Source organism: Heptranchias perlo, chromosome 4, assembly GCF_035084215.1.
Source record: "Heptranchias perlo isolate sHepPer1 chromosome 4, sHepPer1.hap1, whole genome shotgun sequence".
In the NCBI taxonomy this organism is placed as follows: Eukaryota; Metazoa; Chordata; class Chondrichthyes; order Hexanchiformes; family Hexanchidae; genus Heptranchias; species Heptranchias perlo.
The window spans coordinates 53,465,830-53,486,535 of NC_090328.1; the positions used below are offsets into that span (position 1 = coordinate 53,465,830).

General features: G+C 39.2%; 1 protein-coding gene across 5 annotated transcripts in view; it reads right to left on the bottom strand.

The window, feature by feature from the left end:
• fbxl17 (F-box and leucine-rich repeat protein 17) overlaps window positions 1-20,706 on the bottom strand; it is a 667,009-nt gene that overhangs the window by 598,168 nt on the left and 48,135 nt on the right. For all 5 annotated transcript variants that reach the window (XM_067982923.1, XM_067982926.1, XM_067982925.1 and 2 more), the window contains one exon: window positions 7,955-8,086. In XM_067982923.1, coding sequence (XP_067839024.1) covers window positions 7,955-8,086 — 132 coding nt within the window. The remainder of the gene's footprint in view (window positions 1-7,954; window positions 8,087-20,706) is intronic.

Sequence of the window (20,706 nt, forward strand, 5' to 3'; positions counted from 1 at the left end):
CACAATCAAGAATTTTGTTTTGTGTGTGATGTTTTGCATACAACACTTAATATACATAGCCTACGTGTGAATAAATTCAGAACTTACACTGAACATTTCTTATATCGTCCTCTTAACTAATGCACCACATTGGGAAAAAAAAGTGCTTTTTTCTGAACAAATACAAAAAAAAGTTTAACTAATGTCTCAGCTATTTTTCTCTCCCAATTTTTCTGACCAAACTTAGCGCCCTCCCCACCACCCCTTCACTCTCTCTCAAAGGCATTGACTCCGTGCTGGAGTACAGTTCCACTGGCACTTATCACCCTCTGGTACATAAGCAAAATGATTATTCTTCATTTATTAACCTTGATAGTGAGTGTCTGCAGGATATTTGACTGCAGGGCTCATCACAGCTGAGCCCCATCTTATCCAATATCCACACAGCAACAGATGGCATCTCTGGACAGCAATCAGGATTTACGCACTCTCAACAGTTTCCTCCTTTGCATTTGTAATGTCCCTAACGCCACCCACCTGACATCTGTAACTCTGCACAGGGCAGGAGCCTTCCTGTTCTTATCCTAGGAGCACCTTTTCTACACAGCTCATTAGCCCATAAGGGAAAACCCCTTTAAACTTTTTAACCCAAAAACATAATTACTGATAACAAACTTCTGTAATGCAATGTATATCCATATACAAAAAACACTGAAATAAAATGTGTGTACAATAGCACAGTGGCCATTTTTTAAATTCCTTTATGGGATGTGGGCGTCGCTGGCAAGGCCAGCATTTATTGCCCATCCCTAATTGCCCTTGAGAAGGTGGTGGTGAGCCGCCTTCTTGAACCACTGCAGTTCATGTGAAGATTCTCCCACAGTGCTGTTAGGAAGGGAGTTCCAGGATTTTAACCCAGCGACGATGAAGGAACGGAGCCATTGCTCAAGTCCAACCAGTATGCACCGAATACATTAGCAGTGGTACACAAAATGTAAAGCAGGAATTAGAAAAATCAGGCATTTTCATCATGAGCTGAGGTTATGAGGCATTTCATAATTTTTGAGTACAATTGATCAAACAACAAAACAGAATTCTCTAAGACACCACAAGATGGCAGCACCACCACTGCTGGTAAAGAATCATCCCATTGATTTTTCAATTTTTTTTTAAAAAGATTATTTAAAAAATGGTTTAAATTTAAAAATAAGTAGGATCTGATGAAGTGTTTTCACTGCCAAAACTGATTTCTGATGGATTTGTCCACCTTGGTGCCCCAAATTTAACAACGTGCAAACACATTCCTCTTGCTCGTTTTTAAACGGAGTTAGGGAGTTGAAAAGATAAAAACTAAAATTACAGTCATACACAGATAGGAACATAGGAACAGAGTAGGCCATTCAGCCCCTCGTGCCTGCTCCGCCATTTGATAAGATCATGGCTGATCTGTGATCTAACTCCATATACCTGCCTTTGGCCCATATCCCTTAATACCTTTGGTTGCCAAAAAGCTATCGATCTCACATTTAAATTTAGCAATTGAGCTCGTATCAATTGCCGTTTGCGGAAGAGAGTTCCAAACTTCTACAACCCTTTGTGTGTAGAAATGTTTTCTAATCTCACTCCTGAAAGGTCTGGCTCTAATTTTTAGACTGTGCCCCCTACTCCTAGAATCCCCAACCAGCAGAAATAGTTTCTCTCTATCAATCCTATCCGTTACCCTTAATATCTTATAAACTTCGATCAGATCACCCCTTAACCTTCGAAACTCCAGAGAATACAACCCCAATTTGTGTAATCTCTCCTCGTAACTTAACCCTTGAAGTCCGGGTATCATTCTAGTAAACCTACGCTGCACTCCCTCCAAGGCCAATATGTCCTTCCGAAGGTGCGGTGCCCAGAACTGCTCACAGTACTCCAGGTGCAATCTAACCAGGGTTTTGTATAGTTGCAGCATAACTTCTGCCCCCTTGTACTCTAGTCCTCTAGAAATAAAGGCCAGCATTCCATTAGCTTTACTGATTATTTTCTGCACCTGTTCATGACACTTCAATGATCTATGTACCTGAACCCCTAAGTCCCTTTGGACATCCACTGTTTTTAACTTTTTACCATTTAGAAAGTACCCTGTTCTATCCTTTTTTGATCCAAAGTGGATGACCTCACATTTGTCTACACTGAATTCCATTTGCCACAGTTTTGCCCATTCACCTAATCTATCAATATTGCTTTGTAATTTTATGTTTTCATCTACACTGCTTACAATGCCACCAATTTTTGTATCATCTGCAAACTTAGATATGAGACTTTCTATGCCTTCATCTAAGTCGTTAATAAATATTGTGAATAATTGAGGCCCCAAGACAGATTCCTGCGGGACTCCACTAGTCACATCCTGCCAATGTGAGTACATACCCATTATCCCTACTCTCTGTCGCCTTTCGCTCAGCCAACTTCCTAACCAAGTCCGTACTTTTCCCTCGATTCCAAGGGGTTCTATCTTAGATAACAGTCTCTTATGTGGGACCTTATCAAATGCCTTCTGGAAGTCCATATAAATAACATCCATTGACATTCCCCTGTCCACTACTTTAGTCACCTCTTCAAAAAATTCAAATCAGGTTTGTCAAGCACGACCTACCTTTCACAAATCCATGCTGGCTCTCTCTGATTGAACACCTCGAGAATTTTCAGTTAGTCACCCTATCCTTAATTATAGACTCCAGCATTTTCCCCTCAACAGATGTTAGGCTAACTGGTCTATAATTCCCTGGTTTCCCTCTCTCTCTCCTTTCTTAAAAAGCGGAGTGACATGTGCAATTTTCCAATCCAGAGGGTCGGTTCCTGAATCTAGAGAACTTTGAAAGATTATAGTTAGGGCAGCTGCAATGTGCTCACCTACTTCCTTTAAAATTCTGGGATGGAACCTATCTGGTCCTGGGGATTTGTCACTCTTTAGTGCTATTATTTTCTTTATTACTGTTGCTTTACTTATGTTAATTTTATCGAGTCCCTGTCCCCGATTCAATATTAGTTTTCTTGGGATTTCCGGCATACTATCCTCTTTTTCGACTGTAAATACTGACGCAAAGTAATTGTTCAACATGTCCGCCATTTCCCCATAGTCAACGACAATATCCCCAATTTAAGTTTTTAAGGGGCCAACACTGCTCCTGACCACCCTCTTTTTCCTAATATAACTATAAAAGTTCTTTGTATTGGTTTTGATATCCCTTGCAAGTTTCTTTTCATATTCTCTCTTTGTAGCTCTTACTATCTGTTTTGTGACCCTTTGTTGACCTTTGTATCTTTCCCATTCACCAGGATCTGTGCCATTTTTTGCCTTTTTGTCTGCCCTTTCCTTATGTCTTAGACTGTCCCTTACCTCTTTAGTTGCCATGGCTGTTTTTTTGGCAAGTAGAGTTCTTGCCCCTCAGGGGTATAAACCGATTCTGTATCACGTTAAATGTTTCTTTAGACATTTCCCACTGATCATCAGTCGTTTTACCCATTAACAGATTTGCCCAGTTTACTGTGGACAGTCTCTGTCTCATCCCATTGAAGTCGGCCTTACCCAAGTCTAGAATCTTAACAGCTGACTCACTTTTTTCCCTTTCAAACACTACCTTGAACTTGATCATGTTATGATCGCTATTGGATAAATGTTCACACACAGTTAAGCTGTTAACTAAATCTGGTTCATTACTCATTACTAAATCTAGTATGGCTTGCCCCCTTGTTGCCTCTGGGACATACTGCTGTAGAAAACTATCCCAGACACACTCAAGAAATTCACTACTTTCTGACATTTGCTAGTCTGCTTTTCCCAATCTATGTGAAGGTTAAAGTCCCCCATTAAGACCACTATGCCTTTGTTACACGCTTGTCTAATCTCTGCATTTATACAATCTAGCATTTTAGAGCTGCTGCCAGGGGTCCTATGCACAACTCCCACTATAGTCTTAGATCCTTTCCTATTTCTCAATTCAACCCATAAGGTCTCTGTTGGCTGCTTACCCCTCGTTATATCCTCCTTTATCATTGAAGTGATTTCATCTCTAATCACATCTCTAATCATATGCCTTCTGATTTTCATTTTATCCCCCTGAATTTGGGTCAACAATTAGGTGAAATAACTTGAGCAAAAATATTTTACCGTGGATCAAAATATAGCCTAATGTTATGATCAGAAAACTTCAGGTTTAATCAGCAACATGTTTTAAGGAACAAATAAAATACTTCACAACGTTTGCAACTATCTTCACAAACTGTACTCCCTCCATGGCCTTGCCCCTCCCTATCTCTGTAACCAACTCCAACCCGACAACCTTCTGAGATCTCTGCGCTCCTCCATTTCTAGCCTCTTGCACATCCCCGATTTACATTGCTCCACCTTGAGCATTCTTGCCTTCAGCTGCCTAGGCCCTAACCTCGGGAATTCCCTCCCTAAAGCAACAGGGTACTTCGACTGAACCAGATTCTCCATATTTTTCCCCAATGAATACAGTGGATTATGGTATCTAGATAAATACTATTGTACAGTCCAAGAACTATGCTCAGTAAATAATTATTACTTGTGCTAGCCATTTTTAGTCTTTTCACAAGTCCTTTCATTGTCCGTAAAGCGGGGCACCATTTTGCGATTTTATTCTTCATTAAGTACCTTCATGAGTAATGATCATACGGAGGTTCAGACATAATATACGCAGATAGTTGATCCTTTTTCAACTCATTGAAAAAATGTTTGGCCAATGAATGAAAGCAGTATTTATTGAGAGGCAGTAACTCTGATTTGATTCAGGAACGACAAATCCTCAGAGTGTAGAAAAGGATTTAATATTGTTCAGACAACCCAGAACAAAGCATTTTTTATTTGTGCAAGCAACTGTTCACAAACAGGTATTGAAGTGATGGTACCTTAACCATAAATTCCTTCCACTTCTACAGCATGGAAGGATTAAAAATTGATTTTGCTATAAATGTCACACATATAACAACACAAAAAATAGCAAGTGTGATATGGCTGTTTATTTTCTTTGAAAGAAGGGCGCACATAACTTACCTGTGAAGTAAAAATCAATATCACACTCCTGATTATCTATTATTCTTCATGTTACTGACAGGCATCAGTATAATATTCAGGTTTCCCTCACACGTGAGGAAGACTTCTATCACCTCCAAGTGACTTTGTTCTGAACACCTTATCACAATTATCTCCCAAGTTTTCCTCACTGCTGAGTAAATTGAAGCAGTCAGTGCCATCCTTCATAAATACTATATAATGCCACCATAATTCCTACAAATAGGTGGACAATATCGTGTTCATCCAACCTGTTTGATATTTCACATTATTTACTGTCTGCAATGCTTTTCAGGTTTTAACTTATTAAACTGTTTACCAACTTCAGATTGCCGCTGCTTTTCATTAACTGAAATTAGACAATGCTTAAAAGGGATATTTAAATTGCACAATATGATAATTAGTTACTGAGCAGTTAAGCTCCCAATTGTGAAAAGAACCTTTAGGCAATAGTAAAAAGTCAGTCAGTATAAAATTTGAAAGTAAACCAACAGCTTGAGGATACATTTCTGATGATAAAACTGAGGTGCTATTTCCTGTTCTAACTGCAATAAGACCACCCTTAAGTTTAAAGACTTGCACAATGTCCGAATTATTTCTCCTTTAGTATGTGATGCCCAGAAAGCTGCTTATCTAAAAATTATGCACCATCAAGTTCCAGCTCCTGGACCTGACCCCCTTCATAATGCAATAGTCTGTGCAACTTTAGCAAATCAAGCAGTAAAGGAACAGATCACTGTGTTTTAGATATGAAGGAGATGTAAAAACTTAACAATAAGCAACTGATCTGCCCAAGTGTTTTTTTTAATGTTTGGTTCATATCAAAATTACAAGTTTTTAAGAAGAACATCTTTAAAAAAAATGTTCACAGGAAACGACTACTTCACAAGTTTGACAGAAATTATTTTATGGGTTTATAGACAACACATCCAATGCCCACCGGCAGCTAAGTCTCATCCAAGCTGGCACAAATTTTCATCTTATTAAGATAATTCAACGTGTGAAATAGGACATCACTTCATGCGGTTACTTTTGACTTTGAAATCAAATGGAGTACTAAATGGTTATCTAATATCTCATCAAACAGCTAAGTATTAATTGATAAACTACCAGACTCCGGATAGTATCATAGCATAGTACAGCACAGAAGGCAGCATTTCGGCCCATCATGCCTGTGCCGACTCTTTGAAAGAGCTATCCAATTAGTCCCACTCCCCTGCTGTTTCCCTGTAGCCCTGTACAATTTTTCCCCTTCAAGTATTTATCCAATTCCCTTTTGAAAGTTACTATTGAATCAGTTTCCACCACCCTTTCAGGTAGAAAATTCCAGATCATAACAACTCGCTGCGTAAAAAAAAAATGTTCCCTCATGTCGCCTCGCTTTCTTTTGCCGATCACCTTAAATCTGTGTTCTCTGGTTACCGACCCTTCTGCCACTGGAAACAGTTTCTCCTTATTTACTCTGTCAAAACTGTTCATGACTGTGAACACCTCTGTAAAATCTCCTCTTAACCTTCTCTGCTCTAAGGAGAACAAGCCCAGCTTATCCAGTCTCTCCACATAACTGAAGTCCCTCATCCTTGGTACCATTCTGCACCCTCTCTAAGGCCTTGACATCCTTCCTAAAGCGTGGTGCCCAGAATTGAACACAATACTCCAGCTGAGGCCGAACCAGTGTTTTATAAAGGTTGAGCATAACTTCCTTGCTTTTGTACTCTACGCCTCTATTAATAAAGCCCAGGATCCCCTATGCTTTTTTTAACTGCCTTCTCAACTTGTCCTGCCACCTTCAAAGATTTGTGTACATACACCCCCAGGTCTCTGTTCCTGTAACCCCCTGCATTCCCTTCAAAATTGTACCATTTAGTTTATATTGCCACTCCTCGTTCTTCCTACCAAAATGAATCACTTCACACTTCGCTGCATTAAATTTCATCTGCCATGTGTCTGCCCATTTCACCAGTCTGACTATGTCCTCCTGAAGTCTGTTACTATTCTCCACATTGTTTACTACATTTCCGAGTTTCGTGTCATCTGCAAACTTTGAAATTCTACCCTCTATACCCCAGTCCAAGTCATTAATATACATCAAAAGAGCTGTGGTCCTAATACCGACCCCTGGGGAACACCACTGTATACTTCCTTCCAGCCTGAAAAACTATTTACCACAGTTTTCTGTCCCATAACTAATTTGTATCCACGTTGCCACTGTCCCTTTAATCCCATGCGCTTATGTGGTACTTTATCAAATGCCTTTTGAAAGTCCATATACACAACATCAACTGTACTGCCCTCATCAACCCTCTCCGTTACTTCATCAAAGAACTCAATCAAGTTAGTCAAACCTGATTTGCTTTTAACAAATCCATGCTGACTTTCATTTATTAGCCCATACGTTTCCAAATACCAATTAATTTTGTCCTAGATTATTGTCTCTAGTTTCCCCACCACAGACGTTAGGCTGACTGGCCTATAATTTCCGGGTTTGTTCCTCTCCCCTTTTTTGAACAGGAGTGCAACATTTGCAATCCTCCAGTCCTCTGGCACCACTCCCATATCTAAGGAGGATTTTAAGATTGTGGCCAGAACCTCTGCAATTTTCACTGTAAGCAGAAATGAAAAAAGGAGTGTATATGCATGTATAATATAGTACATGCAAGTTATACAAAGCCCTTTTTAATTAAATAAGTCAGAAACTTTTACCTCACAAATAATATCTCGTTGCTAAAACTAGAAGTCCAGTTTTGTGTAGGTTGCACATGAATTTCATTCATGTCATAACTACAATCAATGTTACCCAAGAAAAAGTTACTTCTTAAACAAAAATAACATGGCAAAATATTGGTAGCTGATGTGCTGATATTGTACTCAGCCAATCTTCAAATTTTGACATACCAATTTGTTTTCTTGCATGTAGATTCTCTGCAGCCTCGGGCAGCCCTGTGCCAGTGCCATCATGCCTTCATCTGTGATCTTGTAACATTGACCAAAATGGATATCCAAGATTTCTGGACATTTCTCTCCTAACTGCAATAAACAAAAAAAGTGTATGAGAATAGTTTTTCTAAGATGAGAAATTTAGAGCAAATATCACTTATGGACACTGTACTATTCTCCGTACATCACACTCTCCAATTCCCTCCCTAAACTCCTCCGCCTCTGTACCTCCCTCTCCTCCTTTAAGACCGTGCTTAAAACTCATCTCTTTGACAAACTTTTGGTTACCCCTCCTAATATCTCCTTTTTTGGTGCAGCATCCATTTTGTCTGATCATATCTCTGCCTTGGGACATTTTTCTACATTAAAAAGGTATTACATAAATGCAAGTTGTTGTTGCTGAAAAGCTAACATTAAACTGCATTTTACATTTTTTTTTAAATGCAAATAATAAAGCTGTTACCTTTTAAGAAAATGAATACAATCAAGAAGCATTGTTACAGCCTTAAAAAATCACATTAGCACCAGCCAATTTGGTATTTTATGCATGAATCACTTCCATCATTGGACATGCCTAATTTCAAGGAGTTTTACATGTGTAATACAGGAAGGATCTCTGAACTACCCAAATGACAATACATACACCTGGCCCATCTGTTCTTGCTAACATACAACTCATACCGCTATTAAATTAATTATCCATGCCATTGTGTTTCTTTCATTTTACGGCAACCTTATTAAATCGAATTTGATGGTAACCAGACACATTAACTGTAGGAGTAACTTTTCAGTGTCATTTTAGATCACACTATTTTTCTTTCAGCATAAAACAAAAAATACTGCAGATGCTGGAACCTGAAACAAAAAAATGCTGGAAACACTCAGGTCAGGAAGCATCTGTAGAAAAAGGAACAACGTTTTTCCTTTCTCAAAGATGCTGCCTGATCTGCTTTGCATTTCCAGCATTTTTCTGATTGTTTACCTTCCACCATTAATTTAATATGTGCTCTTCCAACAGCCCAAAAAGCATGGAATTTGGATCTACCACCGCAACACGAAACTTCCTAACCCTGGGATACAAAGTTCAGAGTAAGCTCTGGAACAGTCTTAAATAGCTTACTTTTAGGATCAAAAGAAATCATAGGCTCAGTTGGATCTGACTTAAATTTGTACAAAAATAGTTACAAACGCCAATTGGGCACTGCTGACCAAACAAATTGTTTGTTTTTTCCCCCAGTTGTCTTTCATGAACCTGGATGCCACTGAATGCTCAAACGTCCTGCTATTAGCATGTATTGTAGTCTAAGAACTCTCATGTGAGCTCTCAATAAAAAAAGCAATCAAGATTAACTAAATGTCACATCCCAGAGGATTGTATTATTATCCTGGAACCAATGGACATATCATTTCCACAACATATTGTAAGCCAATAAAGGTATCCAAAACTGAAGAGAGAGAAATTCCTGCTTAGATTGGCCCTATCAAGAACCAAATGGGGGCTCTAAGAAGCAGTTTGCCAAGTCTGCACCTTCAGCTCCAACACAAAATGGAAAAGTGAAGCCAAGTGGAAAACGGAATGCAAACTGAAAATTTACAAAATTAAACGTTACAAAGACATGACAAGAAACTAGACATGAAAATTATGTGAAAAAGACCCATGAAGCAGATTAAAGAAACGTCTCTCTTGTTCTCAGCTGCAGTTCATTGTTGTCAGAACACCAGAAAATGACTGAGGTACTCTTCAAGAGCTTCTAATACGTACAGTGAGCTAAAGAATGACAATATGACATTCTGCGCCAAACTTTTCAAGGGACACCATCCCAAAGCTATTTTTCTTCTGGACGATTGGCATTATTTGTGGAATAGCTGAATTTATGAGATCTGAAATATTGAAGTTATATGTAACATTTTCACTCACTGACCAAGAAAGTTACTATTAAATTCCTAAATCTTAATCCTTTCTAGGAAATTAACTGGCAGGAGTTTCTCAGTTTGTAGAACAAGGGTTGACGAACTACCCCCGTGAGAACACATTGGTCAGTTAAATATACCAAATGTGGCAGTATTGATAAGTTGATATTAGGCACTGGAAAGAAAAACAAAGTTCAGTTCAGTTCCCATCTCCCAATTTTCCAGAGACAGGCCATCATCTCACTCCCTTTACAGTTTGTAAATACTGTACTCTAGTTCACTAACCAAAGTCATAAAAGTTTTCCAAGGACATATGTACATCCCAAAAGAAAAACAAATGAATTCCAAGTTTATATTTTCAATAGTCAGTGGTGCACCCAGTCAAGGGCCGCTGCTCTGTAAAGTCAGTCGGCAGCATTTAAAAAACTTATTTTTACGTCTGTCAAATCAAATGGAAACATTCTAAGAGGTGTTTAAAATATTCTGTCTGAGCAAAAAGGAAAAAAGCTTAAGAATTTAATATTGAAAATATTTGTCTTGAGATGTGCCCAGAAGACTTTACTGTGTAGAATTAAGGAGGTTCTATTCAAAAGGCAGAGTAAATAGACTTGCACTTAGATAATACCTAATCACATAGAAACATTTCACAGCACTTCACACAATGAACTCCTTTGATATGCTGTGGCTACTGTGTTGGAAAACTTAAATATATACATAGGCAAAAAATGCAAACAAATCATTTAAAAAAGATTGTTTGCTCCATAAGTTTAAAAACTGCATTAACTGAATTAAGTCATAGCTAAAAGAATCTAATCAAAAATAAAAGTCTACCGAATAACTAGGTACAGTAGTTGCATGTAACTGGGTTATTAACCATTAACAGCATGTAAAATAATGAAGTCACCTACAGGCCAAGGACAAGTGGTGATTACGTTTGTCATTGTCATTTGTGTTGCTTTTAGTTCTGAGTGCTGCATTAGTTTGAGTGCGAAAACCGGTAAGACTTTTAATGGCAAATGAAGGAAGAGGGAAAATGAGGAAAAATATAAGCCTAGATATTACTCTGATCAATGCACTTACAAGCTCCCCTCTCCACCATTTTAAAAGAAGCATTAACCCAGTTAAAATCAACAGGTTAACAGCTCCATTAAAATAGCGGAGAGAAGAATTTTGATGCATGTCAGAAAATACTGGAAACACTCAGCAGGTCAGGCAGCATCTGTGGAGAGAACAGAGATGTTGTCATTTTGGTTGTGAACCCTTTGGAGAGAAGAGGGGTTCGTGCTACAGGTGTATGACAAAGATGCCACTTGACCTGATGAGTACATTCAGTATTTTCTGGTTTTGTTTCAGATTTCCAGCATCTGCAGTATTTTGCTTTTCGTATAATAATGGCAGTGATTCCAGCTTTTAGAGAAATCAGAAGAGAGTTACTACAGTTAGACTTAGTTCTGAGAGTCATACTGGTCCTTGTACAACTGGAAAACACAAAATAACTGCCCAATAATTAACAATTCTGATAACGTACGGGTGGAGAGAAATGATGTAAACAAAGTCAGGCCAAAATACTGAAATTAGCAGGGAATCCATTATGATGTTTTATTGCTGACGCTTGCCCTCATTCAACACACACAAAAATTTCCAATCTCCTTATCTTGCATTTCTTTTTACCTACAGGACATGGATTTCTTTTTTAAAAAAATCTCTAGACACTTTCACTTTAAAAAAAAATTTCACACCGAGCCCCTCGACAGGCTAGTTCATTTTTGTATTTCAACAGTTTCTCTACTGTCCCTCGTTAACCTTTTCAAAAATGTATCCCCATGTTTCGCAGGAGACGACCAGCTCTGGTAATAAATGTACACCACTAACAAACTGCATTTTCTCACCTCCGGAAGAACCCTCCTCATTAGAAATAATACCGATATAGAGCATTGCAGCAAAAAGACATGAATTATGCTGCTTCCTTTTTCTTTTGCAGCCTTTTTAAAAAAAAAGTTTGCTTTCTTCTTTCAGAGAATGCAGTGTAGCCGACTAATAAATAGTGCAATTACATTACAGAGCATTGTGTACCAGGACATTAGGTTGCAATTATTTTTAAAACACTATGAAAGTAAAAATGGAACATAATTTATCTCTAAACTAGCAACCTGCCTGTTCTGAAGTTAAGAAACTGTCTCTTCCATTATGGATAAGCCCATCCTGATTCCTGAGTTGTAGCACCATTTCTGACCTACGTGCAGGTCCTGAACTCATTTATCTCACAAATGAGAATAAAAATTACTGTGCAGAGAACAGTCTATTTAGAACTGGTAATAAGAGACACTGCAGAGAAACTGTGTGAATCACATATACTCTATGTACCAGCGTGGAAAAGTAGATCTCAGGAGAGAACCAGAACAAAAACAAAAGTTTTACATTTGTTACATGTGTTTGCAGAAGTTATAAAGAGAAGAAAAATAAAGAAATAAATATTCTTGGCTTCCCCAATAATCCATTGGAAAATGTGTTTCCAATATGGAGCTGAACAACATAAATCCACAAAATTCCAGATTCAACCCCTTTCTATGCTGAGATAGATGATCTCAGCCAGGATAGTGACAGGAATACTGCAACTGGCCTCAATACAACTGGGCGAAGAATGGGCGAGCAGGTGCGTGTGCTCTTCAACCACTGAAGTCAATGGAAATGAAAATCGGGAGGAGGTGTATAAAGGGTGGCTGATCCGATTTCGCCCATTTTACAGAGTCGCCTAATATTAAAATTACCCCCTTGATCTTTGTACAGAATTTTGATAATTTACCTTGGGAGGTATTACCAGAAAACCCAACAAAAATGATGCCCCTTGTGGAAGAAATGCACAAACTAAATTCAGAAATGTTTACACAATGCCCATCAACTCTGATTAAATTCATACAACTCCTAAAACTACTTGGGAAAAATGCTGTGAAATTATCTCAAGACTTCCAAATCTAATAAATGCTTTGTTCAGCTCAGTTTACCTTTGTACCTCGATTATTTTTGCATCAAATCTGCACAAGTGAAATTTCATGTAATTACTTCTAGGTTAAATAAATTCTCAGTGAACTTTGGCTATATCTTGTTGGTATTGACATCATACCTGGTATATTGGTTGCACTAGCATGTAAATCTCACCTCTAACTATTATGGATGGTATCAGGCTAGGAAATTGGCAGTCACACCACCTGTTTATACATCAAACTCTCCGGTATTTTTAAGTATATAAACAAATATTATTCTGACTTGCTCCACAATCTCAATTATTTTTGCATTTAACTAACCATGAAAACATTAGTGATTACTCTGATTTGGCACCTGTGTTGTAAAGTACATTTTTGTTTGTCACAAATCCAATCATGTATCCACATTCAAAGTCAAGTATCTACTTACTTGGGAGAAAACGGCAGGAGTTGTGATTTAATCATCTCAAAATTGTTTACATACTCAAAACAAAAATTATGGTTGTTTCAAATACCCAATAACTCTTCATTACATTGGTAGACTGAGAACATAAGTTTGTCAAATTTGCACAAAGATATCTGGGGAGAAAAATAATAATCAAGCCCTGCACTTTGTGTTTATTTAAACAGCAAGTGCAAATAATTTATTGATGGAATTATTGATTAAAGGGGTTTCAAGTGAACAGAAAAATAATTAGAATACGCTGCTCCAATAAAGTGAATTTATGCTGCTCCATCAGCACATTTTCTTCTATTACCAAACTTGGAATTCATCACCGTTATAGATATATCAGTCATTCAGTCCAAATGTTCTCCACTGATTAAAATGAAAGTCCGTAATCCACAAAACCAGCATAATCTTTAACAGCAACATTTCAATAAATTTATAAAGGTTTATCTTTCTGAATAATGCTTCTTTTTCTTTCCCCCTAGAGTAATATTGTTTCAAGAATTGAAACACAGCCACTCTCATTTGACATTTATTTTTTTATGAATGCGACTTTATTAGGTGGCAAAGCCACTTCGGTTTCAAGTCTTAGATAAGTATATCAATGTGCTGAATATCTCAGCTTTCTTATGCTTTTGAACAAATGGAATGTGTTAATTGTAATGAATTCCAGAAATGGATGAGGAATATTGCCAAACATAAAAAGATCTACTGGTGCACTTTTCAATATATAAAAATAGAATTTTACTGCTGCCAATACAACGTCCACAATTTCACTTACGCATCCACCACACCAGCACACTTGGAAGTACTGCTGGGACAGATGGGGATAGGTGTGTGAAATACAAAATTTAGATGAAACTACCTTCTGAATGGGTTACAATAAGACTGTGATATTCAGCTCCTTTAATAATTTCCTCAGTGCATAACTGTACTGCCTATTTGGACTGAGAGAGACAGACCTTGAAAGTCCCAGATTTGATTCCTTTAGTTAGATTTCAGCCAGAGCAGCAGACAGTGAATTATAATTGGCCTCAGTGCCCTGCCTTACGTTGGAGAAAAAAAACAGCTATAGTTCTCTACCCAGCAACTCATGCAAGAAAGTGCAGTTTCTACAGATATTGAGTGAAGGCCAATGGTGATCAGGGTTGTTTTAGCACTAGTGCCCCATTGGTATATAAATTTTAACTCCGAACACCTAAATCCATTTGTATCAGCAGCTTGAGATAAATGCAAATTAATGGGACACGGATTTAAACTTTATATGCGGCTTTGACACTCTATAACGCCTGCATATGAGGCCCATAAAGACAAAAAGCTTGGACAAGCTGACAAAAAGAATCTGATAATGAGGATTAAATCAATTGATCAGGTTTTTTTTTGCTAATTCAATATTACAGGTTTCAAGCAACATAACATAGAATTTACAGCACAGAAACAGGCCATTTGACCCAACTGGTTTGTGCTGGTGTTAATGCTCCACAGAAGCCTCCTCCCATCCTACTTCATCTAGCCACATCTGCATAATTTCTATTCCTTTCTCCCTCATGTCTAGCTTCCTCTTAAAAGGCATCTATGCTATTCGTCTCAACTACTCCTTGTGATAGCAAGTTCCATGTTCTAACCACTCTCTGGGTAAAGAAGTTTCTCCTGAATTCCCCATTGGATTTATTTGTGGCCTCTAGTTTTGGGCTCTCCCACAAGTGGAATCATTTTCTCTACTTCTACCATATCAAACCCCTTCATAATTTTAATGATCCCTATTAGGTCACCCCTCAGCCTTCTCTTTTCTAGAGAAAAGAGCCCCAGCCTGTTCAGTCTTTCCTGATAGTTATAAATTCTCAGTCCTTGTAAATCTTGTTGCACCTTTTCCAGTGCCTCTATCGCTTTTGTAATATGGAGACCAGAACTGTACACAGTACTCCAAGTGTGGCTTAACCAACGTTCTATACAAGTTTAACATAACTTTTCAATTCTATCCCTCTAGGAATGAATCCCAGTGCTTTGTTTGCATTTTTTATGGCCTTATTAACCTGCAAGGCTACTTTTAATGATTTGGGAACATGCACCCCTAGATCCCTTAACATCATCTTGTATTTTGTCGCAGTCCTCCTCGATATTAACTATACCCCCCCAATTTGGATAAGGGGAAACATCAGGGTTCCTGCTCCTGATCAACATCGAATGACTCCTGCTAGAAAGCACATAAGTATTTTCATCAAGAAAGAACAGGATTACGGTTGGCTAAGATACCCCATCTAGTCAAATGGCTTGCTACCACGTGTTCTCTACAGCTATATTTGCAGTGCAGCTATTAATATCAACCTGGTATCCGTAGGGTGCAATGCATCAACAGCCATCTGGAGTTGTACCCCTTGCTGGCCATCTGTCCAGGTTGTGGTAAGGTTAGCCACAAAGGAACTCAGGTCCAAGGGACTGCCTGAACACTTCTAAGATACAGCTTTGAATAGGACTGGAATTGTACAAATTTAAACCAGTCACCTGGTGGGGACTTAACACTGCTTGGCTTTAGTGCACTCTTATCAGAATGGGGGTCTCACACTGGAGTTATGCTGTCACTTTCTTGTCCATAAGCACCAGAAACTGTTACACATCAATATGAAAGTGGCAGTATAACTGCAGCTGAGGACAAGATTCCAGAGGTAAATTGCTCCTGCAAGACCATACCCCAGAAAAAGTCACCATTTTTGAAAAATGTAGGGGGGAAAAAAAGATAGAAATTAGTAAATAAAATTACTCAGACTATTGTGCATATTATATTAAAATTCACACAGAATTCTAAAAACTTGACCTAAATACTTTTCTTTTAGACCCTTTTCTCACAATGAAGCACAACTTATACATCACTTCTTTTAGCAAAAGCTATAGAGTAGTGATAACGGGGGACTTCAACTATCCTAATATAGACTGGGATAACAATAATAATAAGGGGCAAAGAGGAGGAGGAAATTTTGAAATATGTTCAGGATAACTTTCTTGACCAGTATGTTTCCGGCCAAACGAGGAAGGAGGCATTGCTGGACTTGGTTCCAGGGAATGAGGCGAGCCATGTGGAGCAAGTGTCAGTGGGGGAGCATTTAGAGAGCAGCGATCGTAGTATCATAAGGTTTAGAATAACTATGGAAAAGGACACAGACCACTCTAAAGTAAAAATAATCAATTGCAGGAGGGCCAATTTCAGTGGGATGAGAACAGATCTGGCCCGAGTAAATTGGAATCAAATGTTGGCAGGCAAAAATGTAATTGAACAGTGGGCGGCCTTTAAAGAGGAGATGGTTCGGGTACAGTCCAGGTACAGTCCCACGAGGGAGGAAGGTAAGGCAACTAAAGCCAGAGCTCTCTGGATGACAAAAGAGATAGAAGGTAAGATGAAGCAGAAAAATGGGGCGTATGACAGATGTCAGGTTGATAACACAAGTGAGAACCAGGCAGAAAATAGAAAGATCAGAGGTGAAGTGAAAAAGGAAATAAGAGGGGCAAGAGAGAGTATGAGAATAGACTGGCAGCCAACATAAAAGGGAATCCAAAAGTCTTCTACAGGCATATAAATAGTAAACAGGTACTAAGAGGGGTGGGGCCAATTAGGGACCATAAAGGAGATCTACTCAGAGGCAGAGGGCATGGCCGAGGTACTAAATGATACTTTGCATCTGTCTTTACCAAGGAAGATGATGCTGCCAGAGTCTCAGCAAAGGAAGATATAGTTGAGATACTGGATGGACTAAAAATTGATGAAGAGGTACTAGAAAGGCTAGCTGTACTGAAAGTAGATAAGTCACACGGTCCAGATGGGATGCATCCAAGGTTGCTGAGGGAAGTAAGGGTGGAAATTGCAGAGGTACTGGCCATAACCTTCCAAACATCCTTAGATACAGGGGTGGTGTCAGAGGACTGGAGAATTGCAAATGTTACATCCTTATTCAAAAAAGGGTGCAAGGATAAATCCAGTAACTACAGGCCAGTCAGTTTAACCTCGGTGGTGAGGAAACTTTGAGAAACGATAATCCAGGACAGAATTAACAGTCACTTGGATGAGTGTGGATGGATTAACAAATCTATGCTGGCTTTCCTAAAAGGCAAATTGTGTTTAACTAACCTGATAGAGTTTTTTGATAAGGTACCAGAGAGGGTAGATGAGGGCAATGCAGTTGATGTGGTGTATATGGATAAAGTACCGCATGGCAGGCTTGTCATCAAGATTGCAGCCCATGGAATAAAGTGGGCAGTAGCAACATAGATACAGAATTGGCTAAGGGACAGGAAACAGAGAGTAGCGGTGAACGGTTGTTTTTCGGACTGGAGGGAGGTGTACAATGGTGTTCCCCAGAGATCGGCGTTGGGACCACTGCTTTTCTTGATGTATATTAATGACATGGACTTGGGTGTAAAGGGCACAATTTCCAAATTTGCAGATGACAAAACTTGGAAGGGTAGTGAACAGTGAGGAGGTTAGTGATAGACTTCAAGAGGATGTAGACAAGCTGGTGGAATGGTGGACACGTAGCAGATGAAATTTAACACAGAAAAATGCAAAGTGATACATTTCAGTAGGAAGAACAAGGAAGGGAATATAAACTAGAGGGCACAATTCTAAAAGGGGTACAGGAAGAGAGATCTGGGGGTATATGTGCACAAATCGTTGAAGGTGGCAGGGCAGGTTGAGGAAGCGGTTAAAAAGAATACAGGATCCTGGGCTTTATAAATAGTTGTAAACAATTTTACAACACCAAGTTATAGTCCAACAAATTTATTTTAAATTCCACAAGCTTTCGGAGGCTTCCTCCTTCCTCAGGTGAACGGTGTGGACCACCGTTCACCTGAGGAAGGAGGAAGCCTCCGAAAGCTTGTGGAATTTAAAATAAATTTGTTGGACTATAACTTGGTGTTGTAAAATTGTTTACAATTGTCAACCCCAGTCCATCACCGGCATCTCCACATCATTTATAAATAGAGGCATAGAGTACAAAAGTAAGGAAGTCATGATGAACCTTTATAAAACACTGATTCGGCCACAACTGGATTAGTGTGTCCAGTTCTGGGCAACGCACTTTAGCAAAGATGTGAAGGCCTTAGAGAGGTTGCAGAAAAGATTTACTAGAATGATTCCAGGGATGAGGGACTTCAGTTATATGGATAGACTGGAGAAGCTGGGGTTGTTCTCCTTGGAACAGAGAAGGTCGCGAGGAGATTTGATACAGGTATTCAAAATCACGAAGGGTCGAGACAGAGTAGAAAGAGAGAAACTCTTCCCACTAGCAGAAGGGTCAAGAACCAGAGGACATAGATTTAAAGGTGATTGGCAAAAGAAACAAAAGTGACATGAGAAAAAACCTTTTTTACATAGCAAGTGTTGAGGATCTGGAATGCACTGCCTGAGGGGGTGGTGGAGGCAGATTCAATCACAGCCTTCAAAAGGGAACTGGATAAGTACTTGAAAGTAAAACATTTGCAGGGCTACGGGGCTGGATGGATTGCTCTTGCATAGAGCCGGCACGGACTCGATGGGCCAAATGGCCTCCTTCCATGCTGTAAACTTTCTATGATTCTTGAAAATACCAGTAATCTTTAGAAAGGTAAGGCTAGACCAGGAAGGTCTGAGTAAATGGATCTCAGACAAGAGAACAGAAAGGGTGCTACAATTTGCTTCACTGTCCCTCGGCTAGGTAAGGGGAATACTTGCTAGGGTTCCCACTCCAGATTTCTATCCACTGACCCCTGCTAGCAAGTATGCAGATGTTGAGAGGACAGGATTCAAGCAAGCAGCAATGGCCTCTACAGTTAAGCAACAGATCTAGCCTCACAGATAAGGAACGGTCACTAGCATAAGGTACAGGGGGTTCTTGGCATCTTGACAACAATGTAGCAGTATAAGGTATCAGCTTCAGAAAGGCCAGGCAGAAAATTTAAGGGAAAAAATTAAAAACAAAAAATTGCCCCTCATCTTTTTCCATTATTCTCAATCAAAAATTTGCTTTCAATTTTTTTTCATACACAATTCACCAAATATCACTAGTACAATGAATGTACTACTGACATATTACAGGTCTCAGATGTGGCCACAAAAGACAATAATTGTATTGGTGACACCTAACTCATACAATTACAATTATACGACTTGGTAACATAATAACTGGACAATGCAGTTGTGTAAAACACATTTGAGGTTCAAGTTTCAATGTAGCCCAAATCGATGGGATAAGAAACTTTGCATTCTGCCACCTGTAATGGTGTGGAATGAGTTTGGGTAGTTCAACTCCAGCATAGGTCAACAATACTAGGCCGGCAATCTTGGTCAGAACGGCCACAAGATGGAAAATGGAAATGTCACACTAGTACAAGTCAGGAAAGCTCTAATGAGATTGTGGTTGAGGTGAATTATTGGGATGGAGTGAAGGGAGCTTTTTTTCTGCAGCAGTTCACATTGTAGCATAGAAATTCATAGAAGTTACAACATGGAAAGAGGCCATTTGGTCCAACCCGTCCATGTCAGCGTTTAACCTGCACGCAAACAAATAGTTTTAATCACATTTACCCGCCCTGTTCCCATATTCCTTCAACCAGTGTTCCTTCATCCACATAATCCAGTCTAATCTTGAATGCTGACATAGTTTCTGCCTCATCCATTAACCCTGGACATGAATTGCACAGCATCACAACTCTATGTAAAGAAATTTCTCCTGATCCCATTCTAAATTTCTTACATTTAATCTTATATTTATGGCCCCTCATTCTTGACCCCTCAACTATTGAATACAGTCTACTTTTCCTGTGTTGGAGATTCACCAGCGTGGCACCTCATTTTCAGGTACACCTGATGCTTCTCCCGGCATGTTCTTCCACACTCCTCACTGAAGCAGGGTTGGTCGCCTGGCTTGATGGTTATGGAGGAGTGATGGATATGCCAGAACATGAAATTACAGATTGTGGTGGAATACAATTCTGCTGCTGTTGATGGTCTACAGCACCTCATGGATGCCCAGTTTTGAGACAACTTCAGATGCCTAGAAGTCGCCCACACTGTTCCTACTTCAGTCCTCCTTCCTACACCCCCCCCGGCCGATGGTCACCTACTTCCCTTCCTCTGCCTCGCTATTCCTGTGTAGCAATGTGTGCCCTAGGCTCCCTTCCACCTCCTGTATAATGTTAAGTGCCTCCAACTCCTCAAGTTCAGTAACTTAGAGGTTAAAGGAGTCAACCTGGAGACATTTCTTATATTTGTGGTTGTCCTGGACACTCAATTTTCAGAAACTCCCAAATCGTCCAAATTCCCCATAAGTTTCCACTGCCCTACCCTAACATATGGATTCAACGGACTTGGAGACTAAAATAAAATAGTTTCAAACCAACTA